At 39.6% G+C, this 13,672-nt stretch overlaps 1 protein-coding gene and 1 long non-coding RNA gene across 2 annotated transcripts in view; one reads left to right on the top strand and one right to left on the bottom strand.

The window, feature by feature from the left end:
• The window catches only part of LOC130540707 (uncharacterized), a 131,232-nt gene that overhangs the window by 79,408 nt on the left and 38,152 nt on the right, over positions 1 to 13,672 (top strand). The window lies entirely within an intron of this gene.
• The window catches only part of LOC100969450 (phosphatidylinositol 3,4,5-trisphosphate 3-phosphatase TPTE2-like), a 108,925-nt gene that overhangs the window by 65,920 nt on the left and 29,333 nt on the right, over positions 1 to 13,672 (bottom strand). The window contains 2 exon segments of the mRNA XM_063595781.1: positions 150 to 200; positions 6,411 to 6,473. Coding sequence (XP_063451851.1) covers positions 150 to 200; positions 6,411 to 6,473 — 114 coding nt within the window.

Here is a 13,672-nt window from a genome sequence, read left to right as displayed (position 1 = left end):
ATCCACCTGCCTTGGCCTCCCAGAGTGCTGGGATTACAGGCGTGAGCTACCGCACCTGGCCAAGTCTCAGATATATTTAATACGTGGTGTTTTTTATGCATTAAGTCTCAGGTATATTTAATACATGGTGTTTTCTATGTCTCACATACCCAACTGCAAAGGATGACACAATTGAATGAACAATTTTCTTAATCTTGCTGCTGCAAAAACAAGCAAAAATAAAATCAGTCAGATTTCTTCTAACTTATAAATTTAACCAAAAAACAAAGGCCTTTATAAATACAATTTTAAAAGAAAATTATTCAGAAGTTGTATAACAAAATGCTTTTTACTAATAATTAAAATTTTATCTTTTCTGCTCCATGAGTATTTTACTTTCCTATCCAGAATATATGTGAATAAGACAGTAAACTTTGGATGTTTAGTAATATTTCCATTGCATGCAAAGCCCCAACTCCAACTTTATGGCAATACTAAGCTTAAACTTGTGGTCATCAACTCAAGGAATATAGCATGAAAAAAGAAAAGAGGGGTAGAAGAGAACTGTATTTTAATGCCAGCCTGGGCAAGTCATCAAATTTTGGCCAGATCTCAGTTTCCACAGCAATAAAATAAGGTATTTCAGGGATAAGCATAGGGAGTAAATGATGCTCTTGTCATCTCTTTCAAACTAGACACCTAGTGAACAGATACACATTAGTGAGAGTTGCATTTGAGGTGGCATAGGAACTGCAGCGGTAAGACATTTTAGTAAGATACAGTTCAAAGGAGAAACACCTGAAAGACTGGGCTCCTTCCATTAATCCAAGAAAGGAGAACCTGTTTGATGGAGCCCCCGGTAATGCCTCATTTTACCTTATGGCTGAAGACAAGGTAGCTGATGAGGAACAATTTTTTGTCCTACTGAAGCCTTCAGGAAGTTTCTGTCATACTGAAGCCTCCAACACAGGACTCAAATTTCATCCCAAGAGGCATGAATCCTAAGACAATGCTCACAGCCTGTGCCTAAGACTTGAGAAAAAAAGAGGACAGACACTGAGGAGAACTGGGGCACTGCCAAAATTGGCCTTCGACATGAACAGACATTTCTCAAGAGAAGACATACATGTGGCAAAGAAGCATACGAAAAAAAGCTCAATATCACAGATTAGAGAAATGCCAATCAAAACCACAATGAGATGCCATTTCACACCAGACAATAGTCAGAATGGCTATTATTAAAGTGTCAAAAAATAACAGGTGCTGGCAAGGTTGCGGAGAAAAGGGAACACTTATACACTGTTGATGGGAGTGTGAATTAGTTCAACCATTGTAAAAAGCAGTATGGCGACACCTCGAAGAGCTAAAAGTAGAACTACTATTTGACTGAGCAATCCCATTACCTAGTATATACCCAGAGGAATATAAACCATTCTACTGTAAAGCATATGTATGTGAATGTTCACTGCAGCACTATTTACAATAGCAAAGACATGGAATCAACACAAATACCCATCAATGACAGATTGGATAAAGAAAATGTGGTACATATACACCATGGAATACTATGCAGCCATAAAAAAGAATGAGATCGGCCGCGCACGGTGGCTCACGCCTGTAATCCCAGCACTTTCGGAGGCTGAGGCGGGCAGATCATGAGGTCAGGAGATCAAGACCACCCCAGCTAACATGATGAAACCTCGTCTCTACTAAAAATACAAAAAAAATTAGCTGGGCGTGGTGGCGGGCGCCTGTAGTCCCAGCTACTCGGGAGGCTGAGGCAGGAAGAATGGCGTGAACCCAGGAGGAAGAACTTGCAGTGAACCAAGACTGTGCCACTGCACTCCAGCCTGGGCAGCAGAGAGAGACTCCGTCTCAAAAAAAGAAAAAAAGAATGAGATCCTGTCTTTTGTGGGAATGTGGATGGAGCTGGAGGCTATTATCCTTAGCAAACTAGTGCAGAAAGCAAAAATCAAATACTGAATGTTCTCATCTGTAAGTGGTATAGCTAAGTGATAAGGATGTAAAAACACAAAGAGGGAAGCAAACACTGGGGTCTACCTAAGCGGGGAGAGTAGGAGGAGAGAGACAAGCAAAAAGGATCACTATTTGGGTACTGATCTTAATACCTGGGTGATGAAATAATATGTAAAACAAACCACCCTGACACATGTTTACCTATGTAACAAACCTTCACGTGTACCTCGAAACCTAAAATAAAAGTTAAAAAAAGCAAAATTGGCCTTTGATGAATGATGTTAGGTTAACCTGAGATAAAGGAAATCCCCAATCCTTCTAATCTTCCCCTCATCCACCTGGACCCACCACCTCTACCCAGGCTTAGAAAGTTAAGGCTGATGTAGACAGAGGATCAGTTGGCCAAAAGAGGCGAATTCTCTCCGGAAGTTGCCATTCTCTTTTTACAAGAACCTCTGATCCCACACAGTCTACTGGATCTCTGGGTATCAAGGAAATGTCATCAATCTGAATTCACTTGACAATATCACCATACAGAACCAACCTGATAGATCATGAAGGCATGAAGGAGTGGCTTGGGTGGCTTTAGCCCCTTCAATCTGTTTCAGTGTCCCCTGAAACTGTACCAAGTAAATAAACAATTGAGACTTTTTTTGGTGAAAAAAGTGTACTATGTAAATGCAGCTTCAAGCAGTTACATGCAGAGTTTGCAGGGAAATAACTATGACTCAATATATCCATATCCAGGAAAAGTACTGTTCACATTTGAGAGCAACAGACAGACACTCCAACATGTAGCAACTCAAAGCATAGCCTCTATGTGCCTTTCCTAAAAATAATTACTCAAAGTGCTTGAGTCAGCTGAGCAATGAATCAAAATGAAGAACAGAGCAATAAGGAACATGACTTATAGAGAAAAGATGGTAAATAATATAAACTCAGAAGTAAGTCTAAATAACAACTGTTAATGTAGCATAAAAATGTAGGTGAAAATGTAAATAAACGATTCTAAAAGTAAAGATAATATAAAATTATCAATAATAGTATTGATTTAAATTTTAGGCATTCTTACACTAGGATTCAAGGTTTGGAAGAAGATAGAAGTAAAGGCAGATTGCATTTCTTATCTTCTACAGATACAAGTCCAGTTTTATTCTCGATATTGATGGAGAAAAATGGTATAATTATGTTTTCTAAATATTTAAATATAAACTGATGGACTAGAAATGGGCTTCTGACTTGCCTATCAGTAAAAAATGAAAGGGATAAAAACAAATCAATTACTAGCAAAATATAGACTAACCTAAAAAGAAAATATCAAAGTATTTTTCATAAAGAAAAAGACAATAAAGCCAAACATACCAGAAATCATAAATACAAACATATTCCTCCCATATTCCATATTGAGAAATACACTCAGATAACTTTAAAATCAAAGGCATTACATGCTATACACAAGAGACAAAAACTAAATTTAAATGACAGTTTAAAAATAAAGAGATAGAGGCCGGGTGTGGTGGCTCACACCTGTAATCCCAGCACTTTGGGAAGCTGAGGTGGGCAGATCACGAGGTCAAGAGATCGAGTCCATCCTAGGCGACCCCCCATCTCTACTAAAAATATCAAAAATTAGCTGGGCGTGGTGATGTACACCTGTAGTCCCAGCCACTCGGGAGGCTGAGTCAGAAGAATGGCTTGAACCCGGGAGGTGGAGGTTGCAGTGAGCCAAGATCATGCCAGTGCACTCCAGCCTGGCCACAGAGTGAGACTCCGTCTCAGAAAAAAAAAAAAGAGAAAAAGAAAAGAGAAAAAGACATGAGATACTAAACCTTAAAGCACTATAAGTTCCAATATTAATATCAAAGTGGAATTCAAAGCACAAATATTAACTATGACCATGACTTATTTTTTATCAATAGAAGGTGGAAGCTACATGACACTAACAAGACCATTTTTAATGAAATGGGATTCGTATCGAGGGCAGGTGCTATCTCTCCCACTGGACACATTTTTCTCTGGTACAGACTCTGGCGGTACGGAGATGGCCATGATGCAAAGCAATGAAAACACTGTACTGACTCTCTGGTCTTCCTGCTCTCGCTCTAGATCACTAAAACAGGGTAAGGACAATACAGGGGGATGATATTTTGATGCTGTGAAAACTATTAGTCACACAGGAGAAAAGTAAATTTCTACACTTTATGCCTTAAGACAAAGTAAATTCAGGGCAGCGATTTTATTTAAATGAAGAAAATAAGCTCAAAACAGAAATCTTGGTGAATATATTTAAAATCTTGGGGTAGAGAAGGACTTTCTGAGAATAACATTAAAGGCATAAATCACAAAGAAAAGTATAGGTACATTTGATTATATGAAGATTCAACACTTTTATATAGTGAAAAGCAAGACACCCTGGGAGAAACTACTTATATTACATAAAATAGAAAAAGGATCAACAGATTTAACTTTTCAGTCCAAAGACAGAAAAACACCCCAATTTTAATTGGCCAAAGGTAGTTTGGAAATGATGAAATATTAACTGAAAAAAGCATAAATGAAGGTATGTCAAAGAATGTGCATTAGAACAAATAGATTTACTAATATCAAAGAAATCAATGACGGCTAGCGTTAAGTATGGGAGGGGAGAAATGTACACTTTAGCATCTTGATGTTCAAGCACTTATCAATACCAATAGCATCATAATCATTCCCTTTGACACAGGATTTCCACTTCTGAGAATTTATAATAAGCAAATAACCAACGATATGCAAAGATTTAGCCTCAAATTTTTTTGTAACAGTAAAAACTTGTAAAAAACTTAATTGTTCAGCAATATCTGACTATTAAATGAATTATAGCACATCTACACCATGCAGTATTACAAAACTATTACAAATAATGTTGTAAGTGCACATGAATATACATTAACAAGAAAATATAGACATGATGTCATTAAGTAATAAGGTTATTTACAAAAGAATATAAGTATGGTCTCGTATCTGTAAACAAAAAATGCATATGCTTAAAGAACTCAGAAGTGCATGTATCAAAGTTTAAGAATGACTACATGTGGGCAGATTTGTTGATTGGATTTTCTGATTTTCCTTTAATAAACTCTCACGTTATTTTCAGTTTTTCGCACAAAACCTATTCACAGAGCTACAGAGTTTTCAAAGTGTTTTTGCATGTTATTTTAGTTTTATTACTAATTTTTTACAATACAATATCCACTACACAGATAGCATTATAACCAGTTTACATTTGAATAATCTAAAACTAAAAGAGGTTCAATGACTTCCTGAGTATCAGATGAATGAATACATGATGTCAAAGCCAAGCACTGATTCCAGCTTTTACTATAAATCCAAGATCATCCCCCTGGTATGAAACACCAGTGTTTCTCACAGGGACTACTACCAATTCCTCCTATATTTATGCAATGAGACTTTGTAACTTAAAAATAAAACAAAACAAAAACCTGCTTTCTTTTGTTTGGAGTGGGGAAAGAAAAAGGAAATGCTTGCCTTGCTCAATCTGTCTAATTTTGCCTCAACCCTGGGCAGCTCCATTACAGAAAATGTATAGCTAGTATGCAGACACACAGTTTAATTAAGTGGTGCCGTGAATTCTTCATTGATGGCCCATGATAAAAATTTCTAGAAAATGAAAACTCAGGGTAATTTGAAGAACTATTTGTATTTGCCCTCTGTTTCCCATGTAATCTTTGTTTAGACACCAACGGCTTATAACCATGATGAGTTAACTTCCTCTATGGCAGTACTTCCTCTCCAACATTGACATAAGCTGGTGAATGGTTATACAACTGGGCAAGAAAGAAGCAGAAGAAAAATCTCCTGAATATGTCTGCAGTTCAGACACAAGCCAGTTTAAGAATGTATTGTTTCGTTACAGTGAGTACATGGTAAAATGCCTTCAGGTCAGTGCAATAGGAGTACTCAGTACTCTAGTGAGATTAGAAACAAATAATAACAAAATCCCAGTGAGCATAAAGAGGTCTTTAGTCAGCAAAACATGTTTGCTTTTGCTATCAATACCACTTGCTCATAGGTGAAATCTACAAAACTGGGAATCACACAATATCCAGTAAAAATGAGAAAGGTTCACTATTGATGAGTAAGTAGCATTCTGCATTCCTGTTTTCTTTTAAAAAAAAAAAAACTTCTAATGAAGTTAATTTCTTCTAAGGATACTTTTTACATTTTCAAGCTAGAAGAACATTTATTCCTGAATGGTTGGAATTTTTTTTCAAAATAATACTTGTCTAAGAATTCAATTGGAGGAAATATGGTGTACTCTCCCACCCACACACCCATACATTTTGATATCCTTCCGTAGTTTCCCTTTTTCCTTTGTGCCTCAGCGTAAGCCCTGTTCAACTAAAGAAAAGAGATCCATCAATGGCTCCCTCCTTTCAAACTTCAAACTGACTTACTCATATGAAGCGACATATTCAGCATTTTCATAATCTTCAAACCTGGAAAGTCGTTCTGACACACTTTAGCCACCAAAAAAATGCAAAAATATATCATTAGATATTTGCTACACAAAACAGTGATGAAGAATTTATTTGAATAACAAGAATTCCATAAATCTAAAGGATATAGTAAACATGACTTAGCTCACTGGAAGACCTGACATTTAAGAAAGAAAATTACAGTCATTAACCAGAAACTATTCTCACAGATACTCCCAACACTGAATTTTGCATATTTTTCTCTTCTTTTCTCTCTCTGTCTCTTTCTATATATGTATATAAAGGTAATTAAAAGAATATGTATATAGTTATAGAATACATAAATGTGTACAGACATATCACAAAGACATTGTGGGTTTCATTCCAGACCACTGCAATAAAGCAAAAACTGCATTAAGTGACTCACACAAATGTTTTGGTTTCCCTGTGCATATAAACGTTATGTTTATACTACACTGTGGTCTGTTAAGTGTGCAACGACATTATGTCAAAAAAAAATTATGTACATACCTTAAAGTAAAACTACTTTATTGGTTAAAAAAATGCTAATGATCACCTGAGCCTTTAGCAAGTCATAATCTTTTTGCTGGTGGAGGGCGTTGCCTCCATGTTGATGGCTGCTGACTGATCAGAGCTGTGGTTGCCAACGGTTGGGGTGGCTGAGGCAATTTCTTAAAATAAGACAACAACGAACTTCACTATATCAAATGACTCTTCCTTTCACAAGTGATTTCTCTGTAACATGTGATGCCATTTGATAGCATTTTACCCACAGTAGAACTGTTTTCAAAATTGGAGTGAATCCTCTCAAATCCTACCACTACTTTATCAACCATAGTTTACTTATATAGAATGAGTTAGGAAGACTTTCCTCTGCTTTAATTTTTTGAAATAGTGTAAGAATTGATATTAGTTCATTTTTAAAAGTAGGTGGAGTTAAGTGGTGAAGTCATCAGATCCTGGACTTTGTTGAAGGCCTTTTTGTTCCTGATTCAATCTCATTACTTCTTTTTGGTCTGTTCAGGTTTTCTATTTCTTCTTGGTTTAGTCTTGGCAGGTTGTATGGGTCGAGGATTTTATCCACTTCCTCTAGGTTTTCAAATTTATTGTAGAGTTGTTCATAATAGTCTCTAATAATCCTTTTTATTTCTGTCATATCTGTTGTGAGGTCCCATTTTCTCTTTCTGATTTTATTTATATGGGTCTTCTCTTTTTCTTAATTAGTCTAGCTAATGGTTTGTTGATATTTTTAAACCTGCTTTTTGTTGTTAACCTTTTGTAAATTTTGCCTGAATTTTGTTTATTTCTGTTTGGTCTTTATTATTCAGTTCCTTTTAATAATTCGGGATTTGGTTTGTTCTTACCATACTAGTTTCTTGAGGTAGAATTGTTAGGTGGTTTATTGGAATTTTTTCTAGTTTTTTGATCCAGCCATTTATTGCTATGAACATGCTTCCTAATACTGCTTTTGCTGTGTCCCTTATGTTTTGGTAGGTTGTGTTTCTAGTTACAGTTGTTTCAAGGAATTTTTAAATTTCATACTTAATTTCTTTCTTCACTCCTTGTCACTCAAGAGCATGTTGTTTTATTTCCATATATCTGTATAGTTTTGAATGTTCCTCTTGTTATGGATGTCTAGTTTTATTCCATTGTGGTAAGATAAGATACCTGATATAATTTCAGTTTTTAAAAATTTGTTGAGACTTGTTTTGTGGCCTAACATATGGTCTATCTTGGATAATGTTCCATGTGCTGATGAAAAGAATGTATATTCTGCAGCTGTTAGGTGAAACGTTCTGTAAATGTTTGTTATGTCCATTTGGTCTATGGTGCAGTTTAAGTCTGATGTTTCTCTGTTGATTTTCCATCTAGATGATTTGTCCAGTGCTGAGAGTGGGATAATGAAGTGCCCAACTCTTACCGTAACGGGGTCTAGCTCCCTCTTTAGATCTACTAATATTTGCTATATATATCTGGGTGCTCTGGTGTTGAGTGCATACATATTTACAATTATATTATACACATATTACAATTATGTTCTATTTCTTGCTGAATTGAACCCTTTATTATTACATAATAATCTTGTTTGTCACTTTTTATGGTTTTTAACTTAAAATCTGTTTTGACTGATATAAGTATAGCTATTCCTGCTCACTTTTGGTTTCCATTTGCATGGAATATCTTTTTCCATCCCTTCATTATCAGTCTATGTGTTTCTTTAGAGGTAAGGTGAGTTTCTTTTAGATAAAATATAGTTGGGTCTTATTTTTATTATTATTATTTTTTGAGACAGAGTCTCGCTCTGTTACCCAGGCTGGAGTGCAGTGGCACGATCTCAGCTCACTGCAAGCTCTGCCTCCCGGGTTCATGCCATTCTCTCACCTCACCCTCCCGAGTAGTTGGGACTACAGGTGCCCGCCACCACGCCCGGCTGATTTTTTGTATTTTTAGTAGAGATGGGGTTTCACCATATTGGCCCGGCTGGTCTCGAACTCCTGACCTCCTGATCCGCCCGCCTTGGCCTCCCAAAGTGCTGGGATTACAGGCGTGAGCCACTGTGCCCAGTTGGGTCTTATTTTTTAATCCACTCAGCAAGTCTATATCCTTCTTGGGGTATTTAATCTATTAACATTCAAAGTTGTTATTGGTAGGTGAGGAGTTATTTGTGACATTTTATTGTTTTCTGGTTGGTTTGTATATGTTTTGTTCCTTTCTGCCTCTCTGTTTACTTTTGTAGTTGGGTAGTTTTCTGTAGTGATAAGGTTTCATCCCTTTCTCTTTCTATGTATTGACTCTACCAGTGACGTTTAAAGTTTTACATGTTTTTATGATGGTGGTTATCATCTTTTTACTTCCAGAAGTAAGACTGCCTTGGGCATTTCTTGTAAGGCTGGTCTAGTGGTGATGAATTATCTTGGTGTTTGTTTATCTGTCACAGATTTTATGTCTCCTTCATTTGTAAAAGATAGCTGCACTGGGTATAATATTCTTGGTTGAAAGATTTTTTTTTTTCTTTCAGAACTTTGCATATATCATCCCATTCTTTTCCAGCCTAAGGTTTCTGCCGGGAAATCAGCTGTTCGTCTAACGGGAATTCCATTATAAGCATTTTCACGCTTTTCTCTTGCTATCTTAAAAAATCTTTCTTTGTGTCTGGGTTGAATGTATTTGGGGTTCCTTGATCTTCCTAGAACTAGATGTCTCTCTCTCTTGAGTTGGGAAGTTTTATGCTATCACTTTATTAAATATGTTTTCCTCACATTTCTCTTCACTTTTCCTTCTGGCATGCCCATAATAGGAATATTTGTTCAAATTAACAGTGTCCAATAAATCCTGTAGGCTTTTTTCATTATTTTTTATTCTTTTTTGTCTGCCTGTGTTATTTCAAAAGACTTCTCTTCAAGTTCAGAAATTACTTCTTCTGCTTGTTCTTGTCTGTAAAGTCATTGATTTCATTTTTTATTTCTTCTATTGAACTGTTTAGCTCTTAGGGCTTGTTTGGTTCTTTTTATGATATATCTATCTTTACTGAATTTCTCATTCAAATCATGTTTTCCTGATTTCATTGACTTGTCTATCTGTATTACCTATATCTCACTGAGTTTCCTTAGGATTATTCTTTTGAATTCTTTTTCTGGCATTTCATATGTTTATGATTGGGGTCCATTACTACATAATTATTATTTCCCTTTGTAGGTGACCTGTTTTCTTGCATTTTCATGGTTGATGTGTTTCTATGTTGATTTCTATGCATCTGGTGAAAAAGTCACCTTTTCCAATTTTATGGAGTAGGTTACTTGTATGAATTTATTTGTATGAATGGGTCTTGGGTGTCAGTTCATTGGGGTATATTGGCCTTGGTTCTACATGGATGCCGTAAAGTGTAGTCTCCATATAGTTCATTCCGCTGTGATCCACACTAGTAACATTTGCAAGTTTCTCAGTGGCCTAGGCTAAGGAAGTTTGTGGTAATGGTGGTGCAGCTTTGCCAGGGGTGGGCTCTCTGGACTGTTTCTCAGGGTAGGGGTGTGTGCAGGTATACAGTGGGTCAGAAAACTTGGAGTATGGCTTTGTGGGGCTGGCCATGGTGCTGTTACTCTGGCCAGGAGCATGGGGATGCAGTTGCTCAAGCCCAGGATGCAGGCACACAGCTGCTTGCCTGGCCTGGAAGCACGCACTCCAGGAGTGGCCTGAAGGGCTGTTTCCCATGCCTGGTGTGTGGGTACACAGCTGTTCATCTGGCCCGAGGCCAGTCTGCTAGGGGAAACTCATGGGCCAAATATAGAGCTGCATGGCTAAGCTGGACCAAAGGCATCTTTGCCAGGGCTGGCCAAGAGGGGGTGTTTCTCAGGCCTGGGATACAGTCAAATAATTTCTCAGCTGTCCTGGATGTGGGTCTGCTGGGGGTAGTCCACAGGGCTATTCTAGCTCAGGATGTGGGCATACTGCTGCTCAGCTGGCCTGGATGGTGCCTGCCAGGGGAAGCCCAGGGGGCTGCTTCTATGACCCAGGATGTGGGCACAAGGCTGCTTGGCTGGCCTAGGGGCATGTCTTCTGGGAGTAGCCCATGGGGCTCTTTCTCAGGTCCAGGACATGGGCATTCATGGCTGATTGGCTGGTCTGGAGGTGCATCCGCTGGGAATGGGTACAGGAATGTTTCTCGGGCTTATGAAAGGTTGCACAGCTGCTTAGTTGGCCTGGGAGTGTTTCTGCGGGGGGGTGGCCTACAGGGCTGTTCCTCAAGCTGGGACATAGGTATGTGGCTGCTTAGTTGGCCTGAGGGTATGCTGGCCAGAGTAAGCTCCCAGGGTTGTTTCTCAGCCCTGAGACTCAGGCACACACAGCTGCTTGTTTCTCAGGTCTGAGACACAGGTTCAAGGCCCACTCAGTGCTGTGCCTGCTCGCGGCAGCCTGTGGGACTGTTTCTCAGGCCTTTATTAAAGGCGGAGGGCGGCTGGGCAGGTCAGGAGCATGTCTGTGGTGGATGAGGCCTGCAGGGCTGTTTCTCAGGTCCTGAGCATGGACTCATAGTCACTCTCTTGACCTTGGGGTATATCAGCTGCTCAGAGGCTTAGGGGACGCTCCCACTTGAGAGAAGGCATGTAGTGGTTTGGCTAGCTCAAGGGTGAGTTCACCCTGGATGGGAGTGCAGATTGTTTCTCTGTCTGGAAGTGTAGTGGTGGGGGTTGATTTCTCCCTGCTCTTCAGGACTTGAGTTACCGCCAACTCTGGGACCAACCTCCACACAGCTGGGGTTGTGGCTTTAACCCACCCATGTGGGCTTGGTATACTGAAGGTAAAGCTCCAGTGCTGGCGAGGCACAGTGGCTACTGGCCCCCAGAGGAGGGCACACTCAAGAGATGACTCTGGTCTCAAGATGGTGCTGTGTTGCTGCAACTTAGGTCTCTGGGGGTGGGAAGCCTTCACCTTGTACTCCTAGTCCAGGACATGCAGCTGTGTAAATTCCTGGCAGTACTCCATACTGGCCTCAGGGCTTGCAAATACTGTGAGATTTTCCTTAAGACTCTGTGTCTGTGATGGCAGTGGGGCTGGTGGGGATCTTCTGCTTACCTTCACCCTGCAATGAGAAGTCCTTCCTGTCTCTGGGCCAGTTCAACCCAGGTGGGGGAGAAGGGACTGCAGAGGCTGAGTGCTTCCATGCTGTGGGGCCTTCCAGTCACCACAGGTGTGTCTCCTCCACTCCTTTGCTGCGCTCCAGGACTATCCCTTTGATACTCTAATCAGACCTTAGATGTGTATTTGTTCCTGGGTTTTCTTGCAGGGGAGATGAGCACAAGGCATCTCTAGTCACCCATCTTGCTTGATTTAGCATAACTCGTAAGGGCCCTAGGATTTTCAGAACAGTCAATGATCATTGGCCTCAACTTAAAGTCACCAGCTTCATTCGCCCCTAAAAGAGAATCGGCCTGTGCTTTGAAGCTTTGAAACCATGCATTGACTTCTCTCCAAATATAAAAGTCCTGGATGGCATCTTCTTCCAATAAAAGGCTATCTTGTCTACAGTGAAAATCTGTTGTTTCGTGTGGCCACCTTCATCAATTGTCTCAGCTACATCTTCTGGATAACTTGCTGCTGCTGGATAACAGCACTTGCGTTTCACCTTGCACTTTTATGTTATGGAGATGGCTTCTTTCCTTAAACTTCATGAACCAACCTGTTAGCTTCAAGCTTTTCTTCTGCAACTTACTTACCTCTCTCAGCCATCACTGAATTGCAGAGAGAGGGGGCCTTGTCCTGGATTAGGCTTTGGCTTAAGGAAAGGCTATGGCTGCTTTGATCTTCTATCCAGACCGCTAAAACCTTCTCCATATTAGCAATCAGCCTGTTTTGCTTCCTCATCATTTGTATGTTCACTGGAGTAGCAGTCTTAATTTTCTTTGAGAACATATACACGTATTTTGCATTCGCAACTTGTCTGACTGGTGCAAGAAGTCTAGCCTTCCTCACAATCATTTTTAGCTTTTAGTTTAAAGTGAGAGGCTTCTGACTCTTCCTTTCACTAGGACACTTAGAAACCCTCATAGACTTATTAAATGGCCTACTTTCAATATTGTTGTGTCTTAGGAAGTAGGGAGGCCCAAGAAGAGGGAGAGAGATGGGGAATGGCTACTCAGTGGAGCAGTCAAAAAACACATGGCATTGATTAAGGTAGTTGTCCTATAGGACATGGTTCATGTTCATGTTGCCCCCAAACAATTACAATAGTAACGTCAACGATCACTGATCACAGATCATAAGAGATAGGATAACAACAAAAAAGTTTAAAATAGGCTGGGCGCGGTGGCTCACGCCTGTAATCCCACCACTGTGGGAGGCCGAGGCAGGCGGATCACGAGGTCAGGAGTTTGAGACCAGCCTGATGAACATGGCGAAACCCCATCTCTACTAAGAATATAAAAATTAGCCGGGCGTGGTGGCAGGTGCCTGTAATCCCAGCTACTCATGAGGCTGTGGCAGAGAATCGCTTGAACCCAGGAGGCTGAGGTTGCAGTGAGCTGAGATCGTGCTACTGCATTCCAGCCTGGGTGTCAGAGCAAGAGTCTGTCTCAAAAAAAGAGTTTAAGATATTGCAAGAATTACCAAAATGTGACACAGAGACACAAAGTGAGCACATGTTGTTGGAAAAATGAAACCAAGAGACTTGCTCAATGCAAGGTTGCTACAAACCTTCAGTTTATAAAAAAGTAGTATCTGAGGGG

Source organism: Pan paniscus, chromosome 14 (assembly GCF_029289425.2).
Source record: "Pan paniscus chromosome 14, NHGRI_mPanPan1-v2.0_pri, whole genome shotgun sequence".
NCBI classification, from domain to species: Eukaryota; Metazoa; Chordata; class Mammalia; order Primates; family Hominidae; genus Pan; species Pan paniscus.
Note: the sequence above shows the minus strand (reverse complement) of the source record. Positions and strands in the feature narration are given on the sequence as shown.